The sequence below is a fragment of the Erythrolamprus reginae genome, chromosome 4 (assembly GCF_031021105.1).
Source record: "Erythrolamprus reginae isolate rEryReg1 chromosome 4, rEryReg1.hap1, whole genome shotgun sequence".
Lineage (NCBI taxonomy): Eukaryota > Metazoa > Chordata > Lepidosauria > Squamata > Dipsadidae > Erythrolamprus > Erythrolamprus reginae.
This window is the reverse complement of record NC_091953.1, coordinates 24,221,580-24,242,870: the sequence shown is the minus strand read 5'-3', so window position 1 is coordinate 24,242,870 and position 21,291 is coordinate 24,221,580. Positions and strand designations below refer to the sequence as shown.

At 38.0% G+C, this 21,291-nt stretch overlaps 1 protein-coding gene across 7 annotated transcripts in view; it reads left to right on the top strand.

The window, feature by feature from the left end:
* ATP8A2 (ATPase phospholipid transporting 8A2) overlaps positions 1–21,291 on the top strand; it is a 460,631-nt gene that overhangs the window by 332,512 nt on the left and 106,828 nt on the right. For all 7 annotated transcript variants that reach the window (XM_070749818.1, XM_070749817.1, XM_070749821.1 and 4 more), the window contains 2 exons: positions 1,705–1,761; positions 9,900–10,007. In XM_070749818.1, the coding sequence (XP_070605919.1) occupies positions 1,705–1,761; positions 9,900–10,007 (165 nt within the window). The remainder of the gene's footprint in view (positions 1–1,704; positions 1,762–9,899; positions 10,008–21,291) is intronic.

Genomic DNA, 21,291 nt, shown 5'->3' with positions numbered 1-21,291 from the left:
ACCCTTTCAACATCCCCATTTGATTTGCATTCAGATACATAACAATAACAATACTTAACAACTATGACAGTTGCAGTGTCCCAGGACATGTTATACCTTTTGTGACCACCTGACAAGCAAAACCAATGGGAAAGCCAAATTCACTTAACAGTAGGGTTACTAATTTATCTACTGCTGTGATTTGCTTAACAAATCACAGCAATAGGTTATGATGGTTATGACCTATAAAGCCCTTCATGGCACCGGGCCAGATTATCTCCGGGACCGCCTTCTGCTGCATGAATCCCAGTGATCAGTTAGGTCCCACAGAGTGGGCCTTCTCCGGGTCCTGTCAACTAAACAATGTCGTTTGGCAGGGCCCAGGGGAAGAGCCTTCTCTGTGGTGGCCCCGGCCCTCTGGAACCAACTCCCCCCAGAGATTAGAATAGCCCCCACCCTCCTTGCCTTTTGTAAGCTCCTCAAAACCCACCACTGCCGTCAGGCATGGAGGAACTGAGATATTCTCTCCCCCTAGGCTTCTACAATTTATGCATGGTATGTTTGTATGTATGATTGGTTTTATAACAAGGGTTTTTAGCTGTTTTAGTATTGGATTTATACATGCTGTTTTTACCCCTGTTGTTAGCCGCCCCGAGTCCACGGAGAGGGGCGGCATACAAATCCAATAAATAAAATAAATAAATGTGGCAAGAAAAGTAATAAAATGGGGCAAAACTCACTTAACAAATTTCTCACTTAGCAACATAAATTTGAGGCTCAGTTGTGATCGAAAGTCAAGGACTACTTGTATATGTTTATTCTGGCAAGATTCTGTCTATTTGGCATTAGCAAATAGAGAACTGAATTTTGGCTGAATTGTCCTGTGTCATTCTTGGCCAAGATCTTACAATTCCCTATGGTTGGGTATAATAAATAATTGTGTAGAATGTGCTTAGGATTGCCATTATTATGCCATAGAAAGTTATGGGTCAAATTTCTTAAACTGGGCAGCTATTATAAGCTAAGGAATTTTGCCCAAGGAAGTTATGGCAACATGTTGAAAGGTAATTGTCACTGGAGGCATTGAGAAAGAGATTTGGATTTAAATCTGTTGGGAATATATGAGAATTTATATTCAGATATTTCTGATTTCCGATTGGGTGAATTATTCTGGTTCGCATCATAGTTCCAATATTTTAAGTCCTGGAATTCCCACATGTCCTAGTAGAACCCAGTCACCTGCCATGTCATACAGCTATAGAAGTCCAGGAATACATAGAAACTTATTCTGATTCTATTAGGTCTATCATAAAGCATGTTAAGCATGTAGCTTTGCTGTATAATTGCTAGCTAGTAATTGTTAGATCCTACAATGAGGACAGAGACGTGGGAATATGGGTGTGTATGTGCATCTCTTCCTATCATTTCTGAAGTTCTGTAATTCTGAAATGTGCTAAATATTTTATTTGGCAAAAAAAGATATCTAATTTCTAATGTTTAGACCGGGGATCTCCAACCTTGGCAACTTTAAGACTTGTGGACGTTAACTCCCAGAATTCCTCAGCCAGCAAAGTCAACAAAGTTGCCAAGGTTGGAGACCCCTAGTTTAGACCACGTGTTTGCAATGTAGTCTACCCTTCACTGAAAGAAAAGTAAAAGAACAACTGTGAATGGGAAATTTATGTTGAAATTCAAATTTGTCTTCTACTTTTTAAAAAATTGCAGTATGTCGTGGTGACCGTCTGTTTGAAAGCTGGCTTAGAAACCACAGCATGGACAAAAGTGAGTATAAACAAGAAGTCAATATTAGGAATTTCAAATTCAGTTTTGCTGTCCAAAATTGAATTGCAATTTTTATCTAGAAGAAAAAAAAATCAATTCATTTTCAAAATTCACACTTAAAACAACATTTATTTGTTTGTTGTTTGTTTGTTTGTTTGTTTGTTTTGTCCAATACACAATGAGGGTTTTAGTGGGTATATATCTATATACACATAGTAAAATACATGATGAAGGTTATAGAGGAGATACTCATAGTAAAATATATTTAAGAAATAATAGAAAAGAAGGTATAGTAATAGAACATATCAATGAAAGAATAGAAGAAGAGATATAGGAATAGAAGAAAGGTATAGGGGATATAGGAGAGCAATAGGACAGGGGATGGAAAGCACTCTAGTGCACTTGTACTCGCCCCTTACTGACCTCCTAGGAATCTGGATAGGTCAACCGTAGATAATCTAAGGGTAAAGTGTTGGGGGTTTGAGGATGACACTATGGAGTCCGGTAATGAGTTCCACGCTTCGACAACTCGGTTACTGAAGTCATATTTTTTACAGTCAAGTTTGGAGCGGTTAATATTAAGTTTAAATCTGTTATGTGCTGTTGTGTTGTTTATTTGGTTTCCTTTTTTGAAGAACTTGCTTTCATAATTTATAGAATCATAAAATCACAGAGTTGGAAGAGATCTTGCAGATCTTTTGGTCCAACTCTCGGCCCATGGCAGAAATCCTGTGGCCCGTCCAGTTCAATCTTGTTTGAAGACTTCCAGTGACATAGCATACAAAATTCCAGGTGGCAAGTTGCTTGAAGCTTCTCAAAAGTTCCATTGCTTGAAAGTTCTCAAAAAATTCATTCCAAGTTTGCATTTCTTTCTGTTAAGCTCCCACTCGTCCTATCCTTGATGCTCTGGAGCAGAGGTCTTCAAACTTGGCAACTTTAAGACTTGTGGACTTCAACTCCCAGAATTCTCCAGCTAGCATAGCTTTAGCCCTGGGACAGCTCTTCAGATATTGGAAGACCTCAGATCTTTCTTTAGTTTCCCCCTTTTAGAATAAATACATCCAGTTCTTTAAACTATTCTTTTTAGCATTTAGCATCCAGGTCTTCTGTGTTGCTTGTCTGCACTTGGGATCAAGTTGAGATGTTTACTGTCTTGTTTTATTTTATTGTGGTTTGCTTGTCAAACTATTTCCATAAAAGATTGTTCTACTGATTTTAATATTCTACTGTTGAGTCTTTTGGGAGGCAGAGTACGCTCGTCATTATCTGTGGATGGAAAACAGATCTCTGACAAAAACCCAAATAAAAGATCACAAGTTAATATGCTGGAGCTGAATTTGGTACTTACAGTATGTGGAAACTTAAATCCTTCACATAGCTTTACATCTCCATCTCAATCTGCATCTAAATCTACAGTGACTGGATGATAAGAATACAAATATTATTGCAATACTGGGACACATTTCAGTTTTATTAATTATTATAGCTAGAAGTTTTATTTTTCACAATATTTACATGCATCATGACATTTTTTTAACGATAGAGGAAATCATATTTTGAATTTTTTTGAATATAAATAGATATTTTGTAAATATGCTATGTTTCTGGAATCATTTAAAACATGTGTATTATTTGCGATTGTAATAAAAAGAATAAAGGAAGAACAATACAAAAAATCTAAATAAAAACATTTGGAAAATAATATTAGAAACATAGAAACATAGAAGACTGACGGCAGAAAAAGACCTCATGGTCCATCTAGTCTGCCCTTATACTATTTCCTGTATTTTATCTTACAATGGATATATGTTTATCCCAGGCATGTTTAAATTCAGTTACTGTGGATTTACCAACCAAGTATGCTGGACGTTTGTTCCAAGGATCTACTACTCTTTCAGTAAAATAATATTTTCTCATGTTGCTTTTGATCTTTCCCCCAACTAATTTCAGATTGTGTCCCCTTGTTCTTGTGTTCACTTTCCTATTAAAAACACTTCCCTCCTGAACCTTATTTAACCCTTTAACATATTTAAATGTTTCGATCATATCCCCCCTTTTCCTTCTGTCCTCCAGACTATACAGATTGAGTTCATTAAGTCTTTCCTGATACGTTTTACGCTTAAGACCTTCCACCATTCTTGTAGCCCGTCTTTGGACCCGTTCAATTTTGTCAATATCTTTTTGTAGGTGAGGTCTCCAGAACTGAACACAGTATTCCAAATGTGGTCTCACCAGCGCTCTATATAGCGGGATCACAATCTCCCTCTTCCTGCTTGTTATACCTCTAGCTATGCAGCCAAGCATCCTACTTGCTTTTCCTACCGCCCGACCACATTGCTCACCTATTTTGAGACTGTCAGAAATCACTACCCCTAAATCCTTCTCTTCTGAAGTTTTTGCTAACACCGAACTGCCAATGCAATACTCAGATTGAGGATTCCTTTTCCCCAAGTGCATTATTTTACATTTGGAAACATTAAACTGCAGTTTCCATTGCTTTGACCATTTATTTATGAACATTTAAAAACATAAACAAGATAAGCCCCCACTGGAACGATACAGTTGCTCCAATGCATCTGGAATTTGAACTTAATATGGAATACTCATTGCATCTTATTCAAGGAAAGTATTGAGACCTGAAATAGAAGGTTGTGGTAAATTACTGACCTTTTAATGGAAACAGTGCCAATAGCTTAATATTCTGTAAAATGTATATGAATGAATAAAACATCATTGCTTTGCTTTTATAGTTTATATATTATTTTAAAAATTCATGGAAGGAGAAATTAATATTTTTAAAATAATCTAGATTTTCTAAAAATCACACATGAACGTGTAGCATATTTTTAATTTTTTCTTTTTTTATCACTCAAGATTTGTAATTATTTTTAAATAATGTTTTCCCTGCTTTTAGTGAGGGTTCTATAATGATAAATTTGAATACTGTACTGGCAAAGATGCTGTTGAAGGTACAAATTACTATCAGGGTTGGTTTTTGGTTTTTGTCAATTGTTAATACAAAACCCCTGATAGCAACTCTGTCACATAGTGTACAGACAATATTAATTTTAATTTTTTTTAAAAAAAAAGTTTATCCTGGATTGTGTTGTTTTCTAAAATAGCATCAAGCCTTGACTATAATAGATTGTTGATTAATATTTGAAATATACAGTACATTCAAAAAAATATGACTCAGCAGTGGAAATATGGTTGGATGAGGGAAAGATTTTTGATATGGCACAGTGAAAGTTTTGGGAGCAAGTTTCAGCCAAATTGGGATTTCAATCTTTTTTATTAATTAAAATAATTGAGGTTTAATTCAATTGTTATTACAGCAACTATCTGCTTTTAAAAATTGTCACGTACCACAACCAGAGGAAGTTACAGTGGTGATGAAAAAGTATCTTTGTGCCCAATCCTTGTAATTACAACTTTCTCAAGAAAGAAAGCTGGTCCTATGGTGAAATTAATTAAGTGATATATTGTTTCATAATTAATTGATACTTCATTTTTTTTTAAAAAAAGAAAAATGGATATTGTTGTTGTTGGCTCTGGGCCAGCTCCTGCCCCAAGGACTGTGGGGGTGGATGTGGGTGAATCCTCCTAGTGTCAGAGGCCTGTTTTACTACCGACTGCTTCGGACAGCCAAGTATCATCGGAAGCAGGGAGTGACTGTGAAATGGGACCCTCAGAGGGGGTCATGGCAGACAGCCAATTAGGAAGCAATTCATCCTCCTCCTTATCTTCACTGGATTCTGATGAAGAAGTTATAGACGCACACATGCGAAGGGCCATGAATAGAAGAGAGCAGCTACGTAGGTATTACAAGAGATAAAAGAGTTCACCTGTGGTTGGGTATGGTTCAACTAATTAGGGCTGCTGTTAAATGGGCAGTGTGCCGGCCTCTTAGTGTGGAAGATTATCTGTTCGTGATAGTGTATGTGGCTTGACTCTCCGGATTCTCCAAGGACTATGTGCTTTGATATCAGGACTCTGAAAGTAAATCATAGTTAAACGTGGGAATTTGGACATCTGAAGGAGAGTAGCTGTGACGACTTCACAGCTACTTGTTAATTGGTTTGAGATTTTGTATTTTTTTTGTTATTTCAGTGCATTCAAGTCTGGTTGCTTTGAAAATAAGCCCTTTGACTACAAAAAAGGGGGTTTTGCTTCTATTTTTCTGTGGATAAAGAAAGTATTCTTAACTTTTCACGTGTGTGTGTCTCTTTTGGCTACCTTTGCATTTAATTAGAGGCTCGTGCAGAGAGCCGGCATTCACTTTAATATGCAGGACATATAAAATGATTGCGAGCATATTTCTGGATATGAAGTGCAATAGTCACACTACTCTTTTGGCTTCATATTCATATATTAACATATACATTGTATATACATTATATACAATCATAACATTAATATAATACAAATCCAATAAATAATAATAATAACAATAATAATAATAACAATAATAATAATAATAAGTAAATGAAATGTTGAAGTATATTTGTAAATTTACAGATTTTGAGATTTTGATCTTTCAGGTTAATTAACCTTAACAATTAATTAATTGAATTACCAAACACTATACAGAGTATTAAAAAACATATGTTTGAGGATGTACGGTAACAACAATGAGCAACATGATGGCAAAGAGGGGGGGGGGGACTTCAACATGGCAGTTTTCTCAGAGGTTTCACCAGTCTTGTTGGCGGCATGAAATCAAGTGCCAATCTTCAGTGAGACTGGCCAAAATCTGGAAATAATAATCAGCAGTGTCTTTCAACAGGAAACCAATAAAAAAAATTAGCTCCTTTGGAACATCTTCAAATAATACTTATTGGAAATTTACTTGAATGAACAACCAATCAGAAATGAGTTTCACGAATTGATGATCTGCTCCATTTAGAGATTAGTTCTGTTCCGAACATAAGAGCTCATTAGTTCCTGCTCAGTTGCTTGTGCGTTGCCAAGAAATGTACTACAAAGTAGACCATGTTCAATTCAGAAGATGGCTTCTCACAATTCCTGGCAAAACACCAATTAATTAGACCTTAGCCTAATATTGTAGAAGCTTGTCATCATCATCATTGGTTCATATTGTGAGGAAGTAAAACTAGGATTGCTGCCTGTACTGTACTTGGGAAAAGCAGCTGCAGATTTAAGCATCTCCATTCCTCAAGACTCAGCATAGCTCCTGATTTTTCCCAGAAACCTGAGAGCAGTTGGCTCATTCACTCCTTCATTGAATCCCTCCCACTCACAATTTACTCACAAGCATCCATGCCAGCATTCCAGCTGCCTGGCTAATTGAGCTATACTTTATACTATGGTGTGAACAGTATTGGAAAACAAAAGATCTTTACATAAATATAATTGCTAATCTGGAACTGTTCAAAGGTATTGGACTACAATCCCCAAAAGTTTCCATCATCATATCAACTACTAAGGAACATTGGAGTTGTTTAAAACATCTAGAGACCCCTAAATTTTAAGCCCCTGAATCACATTGTCAGTATTTGCAGAATTAAAAGTTGGCTGTCAAAATGTCATTTGTTTCATGATGAGCTTTGTTTTTCTATTGTTAAATTTACCGTAGTTTGAACTGAAGGGAAGATTGCAGGAAAAGATTCAAAATTCAAAAACATTTTTAGGAACTAATTAGCTTTGTGTATTCAAGATATTGGTCACTGTAGTAGCTATCATCTGGTGTTTTACAGGAATTATAAGAAACGGCAAAAAATCTCTATAAAGTAAAGCTAGTTATTATGAAATTAATTAGCAATCATAATACATGAAACATTTTTTGCCATAATCACTTAAGGGATAGAATTAGACAGTTTTGGATGTATTCCGCTACTTTATTTTGATTTGCTATTTTAGAATAATTTTCTACCTATCTATAAATCCACAACTTTTTATATTTATCATTTCTTAAGTTTCATACCATTTGTCTAATCGGCAGTATAATCCCTGCTAGTCTTTATATTTAGTCTGTCCCAAATTTTAGTTCTCATATTCATATATGAGCCGCTCCGAGTCCTCAGAGAGGGGCAGCATACAAATCTAATAAATTATTATTATTATTATTATTATTATTATTATTATTATTATTATTATTATGTCAGTATAACACAGCAAATGAGATCACTATGCTGGATTTCATATTTCATCACCAGTCAGGCGCTTCCCAAGCACCTAGGACTGCGTGATGTAGCGGCGAATTATGTTTGCCGATCCCAGTAAAGCGGCCTTTTGCAATTGACAGATGGAGATTTTGTCAATTCCAATGGTTTTCAAATGTCCGCTGAGATCCTTTGGCACTGCGCCCAGCGTGCCAAGTACCACTGGGACCACTTTCATGGGCTTATGCCAGAGTCGTTGCAGCTCGATTTTTAGATCTTCGTATTTCACTAATTTCTCTAGCTGCTTCTCCTCAATTCTGCTGTCTCCTGGGATTGCGATGTCGGTGATCCATACTTTCTTTTTCTCCACGATCACAATGTCTGGTGTGTTATGCTTCAAAATTCGGTCAGTCTGAAGTCAGAAGTCCCACAGTAATTTTGCTTGATCATTTTCGACCACTTTTTCAGGCTTATGATCCCACCAGTTCTTTGCCACTGGTAAATGGTAGTTCCGGCACAAGTTCCAGTGGATCATCTGTGCCACAGCATCGTGTGTATGCTTGTAGTCAGTCTGTGCGATCTTTTTGCAGCAGCTGAGTATGTGATCGATTGTTTCATCTGTTTCTTTACAAAGTCTGCACTTTGGATCGTCTGTTGGTTTTTCAATTCTGGCTTTGACAGCATTTGTTCTAATGGCCTGTTCTTGTGCCGCCAGTATTAGACCTTCTGTCTCCTTTTTGAGTGTTCCACTTGTAATAATAATAATAATATTATTATTATTATTATTATTATTATTATTATTATATTATATCATTGTCCTCATTTTCCTGTTTCCTTCCTGCTGCTTCTAAGCAGTTGCCTTTGTATTGAACAAGCACATTTTCTTCACTGCATAAATTAACTTCCTTCAATCTATATAACGGAATTTGAGGGAATATATACAATGCTACCTTAAGTGCTATGTGGAACCACAACTATAATTCTGTCTGTAGTGGACCGCAGCAGTTCTAAGGAATCTTGGCAAGCTTTGGAGGTCTCCCACAGCATTAGTCTGTCTCACATCCTTCCATTTTAAAATACTCCCAAGATTGATCCAGGCACTTTTGATTCTTTGAGGATCTAATTTGAAGAAACTATGACTGCGGACAAGCTTGTATGTTTGCATGTCTAAAACTCATCCCTTCAGTTCTTGCCTTTCTGGTATAAACCTTGACATTTATCATAATTCACTATTGATGTTTCCTGAGTTGAAATTACCCTATTCCAGTGTTTTCCAACCTTGGCAACTTGAAGATGTTTGGACTTCAACTCCCAGAATTCCCCAGCCAGTGTTCGCTGGCTGGGGAATTCTGGGAGTTGAAGTCCAAACATCTTCAAGTTGCCAAGGTTGGGAAACACTGCCCTATTCTACCGTAAAGTAACTTTGGCATAAAGATGGATTGCAAACACATGATGACGAGGAGGAAGAGGAGGATAGTGATGGTGATATGCAATCACCAATGGGTTTTATGTTGCCTCTCCACTGCAATACTCTCCCCAATTTCCTTTTTTTTTTTCTTGTTTTGATGCATTATTTTAAATCCTGTTCCTGGCAAGGACTTTGCAAGCCAGTCAGTGACTTCATGGTTTAGAATTATATATAATCCTAAAAAAGTGTCAGTCTTGAGTGAGCTTGGCCAAACCTTTGGTCGGGGTGGGGGGAAACAGAGGTGGGCTGCTAAGGTGGAACGGTGACGTGTACTCGCTCTGAGTGCTAGCGGAGTCCAGCGCAATTGTGCTCCAGACATGGTGCACCTGCGCGTCCGCACGCAATTTAGCTACCTGCCCAGGTGCAGTAGCATAATTGCGCTGGACTCCGCTAGTCCACAGAGCCACCCATCACCATTCCACCATAGCAGCTCACCTCTGGGGAGGAAAGGACTCAAAGTAAAATAATAGCTGAGGGGCCAAATGAGGCTGGCAACGGAAAAAGAAAGACCTGTGCAATTTTGATGGTGTGTTTCTTTTCTCCTACAGTTCAGTCACTTAGCTGTCTGGGGAAGCATGCTGCTCTGGCTCATTTTCTTCGGGGTCTACTCTACTATCTGGCCTGTCATTCCTATAGCACCAGACATGCTTGGACAGGTGAGTCATTTGCTGTGAAAGATCAAAGATCAAGGAGTTTTGGTCACCCAACACTATCCTAAGTAACCCCCATGGATTGGTTGATTTTTAAGAAAAAATATCTACCAAAATTTTGGTTAAAACATTCTCAAGAGTGGGAAATGTTGCCTTTAAAAATAAATAGATAATTGCATAAAATGTAAACACTGGACTGTAATCCAAATCAAAGTTTATTTTGGGGAGATTCAGCTTTCCTATGGGCTCATATGAGAAATGTAATAGTGGTGAATAAAAACACATATTATGCAGATGGACAGGCTATCCAAAAGATTAGAGGGAAAAGAAGAATCAGATTACTATAAAACATGGGCAAAACTTTATGATTGGCTAAAAGAAATAAATAAATAAAAATTTATGTAAAACAACACGTCAAATAAAAGAATTCAAAAATTAATATTACTGTATGTAAAAGAAGTGTAATTCTCTGATCAAATATATATAAAAAAAGTGGGGGAACTTTCATTTCCCAAATGTTGAATATATATGTTTTTATGTATGTTTTTTATTTTGTCTTGTATGTCACATTTGTAAAATAAAAATTAAAAAAAAAAAACCCACATATTATGGTTTAACATGATGGCTTGGTTCAGCAGTGGGTCGCTCCCGGTTTGGCTGGGTTCTGCAAACTGGTACTGCCACTGGCGGGAGGCTCCACCCTCCCGCCCAGGACACTTCGTGCATGTGCTAAAGTGTCGCGTGCGCAACCATACACACCAACTAATAGCAAAGAGTTTTAGAACCCACTACTGGCCTGGTTTCTATAACACCGTGAACCACAGGCTACTAAGTTTCTCGTTTTCACGTAGTGTAGTGTGTTATGTGACTCCAGCCAATAAGTGATAGAAAGCCGCCCTGAGTTGTTTCGAGACGGGCGGCATAGAAATCTAATTAATAAATAAATTAAATAAATAAATAAAGCCAAACTTTACATAATATATTTAGTAAAGTTGCCACAAAGCTTACTCATTCAAAGAAATATTAAATAAATGGCTAAATAAACATATTCCCTGATTACACAGGTCTACAAAAAAAAAATTGCAATCATCACAGTTGACCTTGTACTTTTCTGAATCATTTTTTTGTTCTGATTTCAGAAATGTATATAGGTTTTCTGTAGCAGGTATAATTTCCACGGAGCAGCATCATTTTTATAAGATATAGGAAATATACATTAAGAAAACAGTAATCTACATATCAGAAATAACGTAATAACAAAAATGCTTCTATATTATACACTTCATGTGATAGAGCAAAACTAAGCATGTTTTTGGAATCAGCATATCAAACACCATAAAACAGACATATTACTTCTGCTGATGATTTTTTCTGTATTGACCAGTGCTATTTCGGAAGCTAGGAACTCTGGCTTGTTCATCTTTTTATTTATTTATTTATTTTATTCTTTGTCCAATATATAATATATATGAAAGAGAATAGGCATTAAGTAATATATATAATGATAGAAAGTAAGAAAGAAGAGAAGTAGGAGGAAAGGAGAGAAAATGTATGATATATGAGATAAGGAAAGAAGATTGGACAGGGGACGATAGGCACATCAGTGCACTTATGTACGCCCCTTACTGGCCTCTTAGGAACCTGGAGAGGTCAATCGTGGAGAGTCTTAGGGAGAAATGTTGGGGGCTGGGGGCTGACACCACTGAGTCTGACAATGAGTTCCATGCTTCGACAACTCGATTGTTAAAGTCATATTTTTTACAGTCAAGTTTGGAGCGGTTGATGTTAAGTTTGAATCTGTTGCGTGCTCTTGCGTTGTTGCTGTTGAAGCTGAAGTAGTCGTTGACCGGAAGGACGCTGAAACATATGATCTTGTGGGCAATACTTAAATCTTGTAACAAGTCAGAGTTGGAAAACAATTATAAACCAGAGTTAGCAAGAAGAAAAGTGTTTGAGCAAACATAGAATAGAATAGAATAGAATAGAATAGAATTTTATTGGCCAAGTGTGATTGGACACACAAGGAATTTGTCTTGGTGCATATGCTCTCAGCGTACATAAAATAAAATATACATTTGTCAAGAATCATGTGGTACAACACTTAATGATTGTCATAGGGGTCAAATAAGCAATGAAGAAGCAATATTAATAAAAATCTTAGGATATACGCAACAAGTTACAGTCATACAGTCAACATGGGAGGAAATGGGTGATAGGAATGATGAGAAAAGCTAGTAGAATAGAAGTGCAGATTTAGTAGAAAGTCTGACAGTGTTGAGGGAATTATTTGTTTAGTAGAGTGATGGCGTTCGGAAAAAAACCTGTTCTTGTGTCTAGTTGTCTTGGTGTGCATGTTAATTAGTCACAGAAAACCAGGAATTTTTTTAGCGAACAAGTTTAGCATGATATATAAATGATTAAATTAATTTTCCTTAATTGCAGTGAGGAATATTTTGGTGGAGAGGAAGTTGCACTCAACAATCGAGGAAAAGGTTAGAGTTGATGAAGTGAAGAATAGCTTGAACTGAGATCTTGCCATGATTTCCTGGGGCAAGGATTGTATCTTTCTTTCTCTTAGGCTAGCTGAGAGTTTCCTTTTTAAACCTTTTTATGTTATACAGTAGTGCCTCGCTATACTGCGCTTCACCTACTGCGGCTTCACTTCATCACGGGTTTCTGAGGAAGTCGATCGGCAGATTTAAACAGCCCGCCGAACTCGATCGGCAGGGTTTTTTTAAAAAAAATAAAAATCTAAAATTGTAAATACTGTATTTAAATACTGTATCTAAAATAAATACTGTGTGGGAAGGGTTTATAAACACTTAAAACAATGAACACTTACCAAACAATTACAATATAAATACTTAAATAAGTACTATCAGTCGATAAATTCCCCATCGCGGATTTCACCTATCGCGGCCAGGTCTGGAACATAACACCAGCGATAGGTGAGGGACTACTGTACTTACTCTGGGATGCCAGAGTACATAGCAAAATGATGCTAAAAGACCATATGGAAACCTATGGAATAGAATCGCCGACTCTGGGAAGGTTGAATTAAAACGGAATTAAAATTGACTTCATTTGGATAGAACTTTTCGAAGTGGGAAGGCTTACTTTTAGAGTGAGCTGTTCATGAGACTTCTCCAGCAGTGGTGTCTCCCATTGTTATGAGTTCAGTCACATATGTTTTTTTATTTGAGTAAATATTTTAAATATTGCTTTAATAATTGTTCTGTCGGCCTCTCTGATAGGAGCCTCCCGAAAATTCAAGGGTACAAATTTCACACACACACATGTTTGAAAATTCAACACAATGTTCTTTATCACAAAAGTCAAAATAAACTAAGCACTCTTTTTGTATTGCAAAGAGCACTCGTCCCAAAACAACTGGGTAGTCTGTACAATTTCCCTTAAGCAGTCATTAAGTACTTAGCTAGCAGCTGTGAAGAAACGTCACACCCCTTCTTCTTCCAAGGAAGTGAGACACACACACACATGTTGCTCTGCTTTGTTTTCCAAGGCGTGAAAAAGCAACAAAGTCCAGACACCACAGGATTCCTGACGAACTCCGATCAGATATTCTTCCACAATGGCCAAACCCACATGCTGCTATTTATAGCAGCAGCCCTAATTACTGGAGCCCCACCCAAACACAGGTGGCCTCACTTATTTCCTGTAATATGTTCTTACTTGGTCTCTTCTACGCATAATTCTGTGCTTGCGTGGGTCCAAAACGTCATCATCTGAATCAAGGGAAGATAAGGGAGATTGACTGCCTGGGCTGTGTGCCAAGCCCTCCTCTGCTGAGTCACTCCCACCTTCTTCTTTGTCTGAGGAAACTAAACTCTGAACTGATTCTATTGGCAATAACACAGGCCTGTGACATGTTGAATTTTCCCCTGCATCCACCTCCCCATTCTCTGGGGCAGGAGCTGGGCCAGAGCCAACCACAACAATAATCATCAATAAAGTGGAAAGAGATAAAAACAAACACAAACACAAATCCCCAAACTATAATGCTTATATTTATTATATATTTAAAACATTTTTATGTATAATACATATTTTATATTATTACATATTACATATAAAGAACGGTTGCAGGAACTGGTTGCTGGAACTTGATGAAAAGAAGGAATAGAGAGACAAGATAGCAGTGTTCCAATATCTCAGGGGATTTGGGGAGCCATCTGAGAGTAGAACAAGAAGCAATGGGTGAAAACTAATCAAGGAGAGAAGCAATTTAGAACTAAAGAGAAAATTCCTAACAGAACTATTAATCAGTGGAACATCTTGCCTCCAGAAGTTATAACTGCTCCCACACTGGAGGTTTTTAAGAAAAGATAGATAACCATTTGTCTGAAGTGATAAAAAGTTTCCTGCCTAAGCAGGGGGTTGGACTAGAAGACCTCCAAGGTCTCTTCCAACTCTGTTTTTCTATTCTGCTCTGTTCTGTTCTTCTGCAAAAACTCAGAAATGTTCAGTCAAAAATGTTATCAGTGGAAGGATCAAGAGGGAAGTAATTCCTGTGTACTGTACATCATTAGTTTGATATGCGTGTTTAATTTATGATTAGGACTGGGGACAAATTGTTTTGCATTTCATTGTGAATTTACAAAGTTACTGAAATTAACATGTGAACTGAACACAGTTTTGCAAGCTTTCCTACATTTTGCAATAAGAATTGTAAACAGCAATAAGAGCTAAGTGTAAATGCATACATAAGGGGAAAACCCATACAAAAATTAAATTTGGTAAAGATGACATAAAATAATGTTGGGGGGCAATTGCATAGAGATGTGTCCTTACCGTAGAATAAATATTTATGAAAAGATGTGCAAAGTTCTATGTTGACATTTTACATACAAACTGCCAAATGATGTGTAATGGGATAAAAGTAACCAAAAGCTAGAAAAAAGATATCTGAGCAAGATTGATCTTGACAGATCATTCACTCCTAGTCATTGGCATACATTTGTGACCCAAATTTGATTGTACATTAATACTCTCCTTAAAAGATTTCCTAGTTGGTGGTTTCTTTTACAAAACATCAGTTGTAAACCAAACGTTTTTGCAAAGCATATTATATATCTACTCAAGATTTTGAGTATTCTTTTTCTCAGACTTGTGGAAATGAACGGAAATATACCTGAAAAATAAATTATTGGGGATTATAACCAGAAGGGTAACTCCGCATGTCACTTATAGTTAACTCTTAAAATGTTGGTGGGATTTTCTTAAAACCCACCTTAGGTATTATTCTACAGCATCCTCAATATATTCTTGGCATCATGATTCTAATTCAGATTTCCATAACTAGGTTGAAATTGATTAGAATCAATTAAATGCCCTTTTTTTTTACAGTCCTGTGTGTAATGTATTTTTTTACACTCAAATGTATGGGCTAATATGCTGTATTCGAAGTATACTTAAGTTTTAATGAAGTTTTAGGTTTAAAAAAAATATATTGTAAGATTTTGTTTTGATTTTATGTGGGATTCTCTGGGTTCACTGCCAAATTAAATAAATGTTCCTTATTGCTTGGAAAATGGTATTTTCACTTTTTAATGTACAATTGTTTCCCTTGCCACTTATTGATATTATTTAGACTTATTTCTGACAACTAAATATATCATTTAAGCTGTTAGTTAACTCTACTCGTTTTTATCACTAATAAATTAAATAATACATCTTTCTGCTCAATTAATCAGAAACTGGTTCTTTTGTTTATGCATACTAATCTTATTCCTGAACAGAAATCAGAATCAAATCAGGACAAGTTCAGTTACAATTAAAAACTAACCAAAATATTTAATTTTGTAGTTCGGAATGATTACAGGAATAGCAAGACTAGTTCCAATTAAATAATATCACATAGTGAACAATGTGTTATTAATTAGCCAATGGTATTTCCTTATGTAATAATGTCATTCAGACTGTCTGAAGAGTACAAATGAATAGCCAACATTTCTTCAGCTACATTAAAGTTGTCTGAGGCAAGAAATGTTTTTTAAACAATGGCTGAAACAGTTGTGGAAGCCTTGAAGTAATTTGAGCTCAGTCCTAATTTTGTTGTAGCTACAAGGAAAGTACTGTATATACGATTGTGTCACACTTGTGGTTAAACATCTGCTCCAGCATAGCATTCAGATCTCTGTATAAAGAAATTACACAGAAGCATTTAGTTTCTGTGTGAATATTCTACAAACTGTTTTTCTGCTTCAAACATGTTACTTAATACTCTTTGATCTCACATTCCCGCATACACACACAGACAGGGAGAAAGAAAGCTCTGTATTATTACCAGTAAAATGACAGGAACATGAAGTTGACAGGTGTGAACTTTGTCTTAAAGGCGGAGTTGTTACATGCTGCTCAAAAAAAATCCATAAGCTTTAATAATGCATAAACCTAAACATACGTATAAACTAGGTGTGTGTGATCTTAAATCTCCTAGAATTCTGATTACCGTAGTAAAAACTGGCAGCTCAGATTCCTTCCATGTTATAACACATGAGAATTATAGCATATGAGCGTTCATAGGTATGTATCATTATTTGAACAGGTCCAAAGATGGGCTACAAGAATTGTGGAAGGTCTTCAGCATAAAACTTATCAGGAAAGACTTAATGAACTCAATCAGTATAGTCTGGAGGACAGAAGGAAAAGGGGGGACGTGATGGAAACATTTAAATATGTTAAAGGGTTAAATAAGGTCCAGGAGGGACGTGTTTTTAATAGGAAAGTGAACACAAGAACAAGGGGGCACAATCTGAAGTTAGTTGGGGGAAAGATCAAAAGCAATATGAGAAAATATTATTTTACTGAAAGAGTAGTAGATCCTTGGAACAAACTTCCAGCAGACGTGGTTGGTAAATCCACAATAACTGAATTTAAACATGCCTGGAATAAACATATATCCATCCTAAGAAAAAATACAGGAAATGGTATAAGGGCAGACAAGATGGACCGTGAGGTCTTTTTCTGCCGTCAATTTTCTATGCTTCTATGAAAAAAGAAAATTCCTCAAATTGCCACCAAAGTCTGATCCTGCCTATCTAGGTGATATGGGCCCACTCATTTTTACTGACCCAGTGCTTAACAGTTAAAGGTTGTTATAAATATGACAACTGATATAAATAAACCTTTAGACCAGTGGTTCTCAACCTTTCTAATGCCCTTAATACATTTCCTGATGTTGTGGTGACCCCCAATCATAAATCTAGCACCAGTTCTGCCAACAGAGCTTTAAACTGATTGGCAGGAAGGTCAGAGGGACACTCCCACTGTAAACGCCTGATTGGTCGGATTGTAAAAATATGTTCCAAGGAGCCAGAATAGGAGCTTTAGTTCCTAACACCGTGTTTGTCTTTTCCCATGGTCTTAGGCGACCCCTGGGAAACGGTCATTCGACCCCCAAAGAGGTCCTGAACCCCAGATTGGAGAACCACTGCCTTAGACTCATGTTTGGTGATTCTAACTAGAGTTCTCTATATTCCTTAACTTCTGTATTTGAGAACGGGTTCAATTGATCCCCACATTAAATAAACGGAACGGAATACTGAACTAAATGCTGAAATGTGAACAAGGGTTACCAGCCTCAAAGTTTGCACCGTTAATGCAATGTTTCTCTCCCTTGACAACTTTAAGGTGGGAATTTCAGCTCCCACAATTCCCCAACCATATTAAAGAATTTTATGAGGTTTGGCAAAAGGTATATATCTGGTGGGATACAAAGAAACGGAGATAACCTTATTTTTACACTATTTCAAATATATTTGTACCTCGTAGTTATATTGTATTAGACAGTGTTTATTTACAATATAAAGATAAACTCCTTCTTTCCTCTTCTGCCATTTCCCCCTTTTTTTTCCTTTATAGTTCATTTCAAGTTATAATTTTAAAATTTCTATATACAGTGAACCCTCGAGTTTCGCGTCCTCGAGCATCGCGAAAGGGCTATTTCGCGAGTTTTCAACCCGGAAGTAAACTCCACCATCTGCGCATGCGTGCCTTTTTTCTATGGCCACGCATGCGTAGATGGTGGAGTTCCCCAGCTGGGAAGCTGGGCGGCTTCCCTGGGGCTTCCCCCTCTTGCCCCGGTAAGACCCCAGTGGCAGCGCGAGCAATGGCGTGGGCGGGCGGGCGGCACGCGCGGGGACACCCCAGCTCCGCTCCCCAGCTGGGAAGCAGCCCCAGCAACAGCGTGGGCGGGCGGTGCGCGCGCGCTTGGGGAAACCCCAGCTACGCTCCCCAGCTGGGAAGTGGCCCCAGCAACGCGCGCGCGCTTGGGGAAACCCCAGCTCCGCTCCCCAGCTGGGAAGCGGCCCCAGCAACAGCGTGGGCGGGCGGGCGGCACGCGCGTGGGGAAACCCCAGGCGCAAGCAACGGGGTGGGCGGGCGAAGGGCGGGCGGCGGTGGAAGTAAAAACACCATCTGCACATGCGCAGATGGTGTTTTTACTTCCGCACCGCTACTTCGCGAAAAATCGATCATCGCTTGGGGTCCTGGAACGGAACCCTCGCGATGATCGAGGGACCACTGTATTTTTAAATGTTTTAGATGTGTTTTTACTTATTATCTTACAATTGATATAGCTAAGTATTTTATAAACAATAATAAAGTTAGTTTATTTTTTTATTTTTTACTTATTATAAATATAAAGATGACTTCTACTTTGAGAAGAGCGATTGTTGCTCCACTAAATATTACATGTAATGTATGTTTTGTCTGTCTTTGCAACTTATTTTATTTATTCATTTATTTATTTTGTCCAATACATAATACACATTGAAGAGAAAGATATGTAATAATATAAGTAAAGAAAAGAATAGAAGATAAGATATAAAAGTATAGGTGAACATATTTGAAAAGAAGAAAAGATAAATGAGATAAGGAGAGACAATTGGACAGGGGACGGAAGGCACACTGGTGCACTTATACACGCCCCTTACTGACCTCTAAGGAACCTGGAGAGGTCAATCGTGGATAGTCTAAGGGAAAAATGTTTGGGGTTAGGGGTTGACACTAATGAGTCGGGTAATTAATTCCACGCTTCGACAATTCGGTTGCAGAAGTCATATTTTTTACAGTCAAGTTTGGAGCGGTTAATATTAAGTTTGAATCTGTTGCGTGCTCTTGTGTTGTTGCGATTGAAGCTGAAACTTAATAAAAAATATTTTATAAAGTTGCCTAGGTAGCAAAACATTTCTTTAAGGATCTGATCCCAACTTAGTTCAGAATCCCATTCCCCCCCCCCATCATCATTGGTAATATAGATAGTCCTAGACCACTGATGGCGAACATTTTTTTTCCTCGGGTGAAGAAAAAGCATGGGCGCACAGTATCGCACATGTGCGAGTGCCCACACCCATCATTCAATGCCTGGGGAGGGTGGAAACAGCTTCTCCTGCTCCCTGGAGGCCCTCTGGAGGCCGAAATGGCTTGCCCACCAACTTCTGGTAGGCCCTGTAGGCTCATGTTTTGCTCTCCCCAAGCTCCAAAGGCTTCCCTGGAGCTGGGGAGAGTAAAAATGCCCTCCCAGAGCTTCGGTGCGAGCTATAAAGCCCTTCATGGCACCTATAAAGCCCTTCATGACACCGGACCAGGATATCTGCGAGACCGCCTTCTGCCGCATGAATCCCACCAACCGGTCAGGTCCCACAGAGTTGGTCTTCTCCGGGTCCCGTCGACTAAACAATGTTGTCTGGCGGGACCCAGGGGAAGAGCCTTCTCTGTGGTGGCCCCGACCCTCTGGAATCAGCTCCCTCCAGAGATTAGAACTGCCCCTACCCTCCTTGCCTTTCGTAAACTCCTTAAAACCCACCTCTGTCGTCAAGCGTGGGGGAACTGAGACATCTCCCCCTGCCTATGTAGTTTTAGTGCATGATATGACTGTATGTATGTTTTTATATATTGGGGTTCTTTACTTTTAGATTTTTAAATGTACAAGTGTTATTTTAGATTTTGAATTATTAGATTTGTCAATGTATATTGTTTTTGTCGCTGCTGTGAGCCGCCCCGAGTCTGCGGAGAGGGGCGGCATACAAATCTAATAAATAATAATAATAATAATAATAATAATAATAATAATAATAATAATAACTTGGCTGGCTCACACATGCACATTGGAGCTGATATAGGGCAATAGCTTGCGTGCCAGCAGATATGGCTCTGCATGCCACCTGTGGCACCCCTGCCATAGGTTCAACATCACTGTCCTAGACTTACGACCACAATTTAGATTCAGTTTTTGTTGTTGTTAAGCAAGACAGTCGTTAAGTCAGTTTTGCCTCACCCATTTTACAACTTTGTTGCCACAGTGAAGTGAGTGGCTCTAATTGTTACATTAGTAACATACAGTAATTGTTAGGTGAAACATGGCTTCCCCGTTGACTTTGCTTGTCAGATGTTCGCCAAAGGTGATCACATGACCCCAGGACACCACAACCATCATAAATATGAGCCAGTTGCCAAAGGTCCAAATTTTGATCACGTGACTGTGCTGTGATTGTCAGTAAGTGTGAAAAATGGTCTTAGCTCACTTATTTATTTATTTAGTTAGTTAGTTAGCTAGTTAGTGTTATGTTTGTATTTTTAAATAAAGGCGATCGCTGATTGGCTTAGGCGCAGCCAAGGGAAATCTTGGCGCAAAAGTTTAAAATGTTGTCACACAGTTTTCCCGCGCTAAGCAAAAGGTATATAAGGCGCGGCTTAAGCCGTTAGTGGCCAGTCACGTTCTACCTGCGGGCTGGTCACTCCTAATGCTCCTGCTTGCCTAATAAAGAGCTGTTAACCCTTCCTCGGCCTCCAGCCTCAGATTTAACAGTTAGTTAGTTAGTTAGTTAGTTAGTTAGTTAGTTAGTTAGTTAGTTAGTTAGTTAGTTAGTTATTCGACTTCTATGCCACCCAATCCCGAAGGACTCACAGAAGCACAGAAGCAAAAAAAATCGCCAAAATCTCTCTCGTGTGCTTGTATATTTCAGAGCCTTTGCTAACTTTGAACTAAACTTTTAATTAAAAGAACCGAGAACTGTTGTAAATTGAGGATTACCTATAATAGCAACACAAGATGCTTTTCCCAGGAGGGGCAAACTTCAGTGGACCATTGGTATCTTCCAGTTTGAGGGGGGAGGGTTCTTATCTTTAGTATAAGGTTCTCAGATTTCGTTGTACAGTGGTACCTCTACTTAAGAACTTAATTCGTTCCATGACCAGGTTCTTAAGTAGAAAAGTTTGTAAGTAGAAGCAATTTTTCCCATAGGAATCAATGTAAAAGGAAATAATG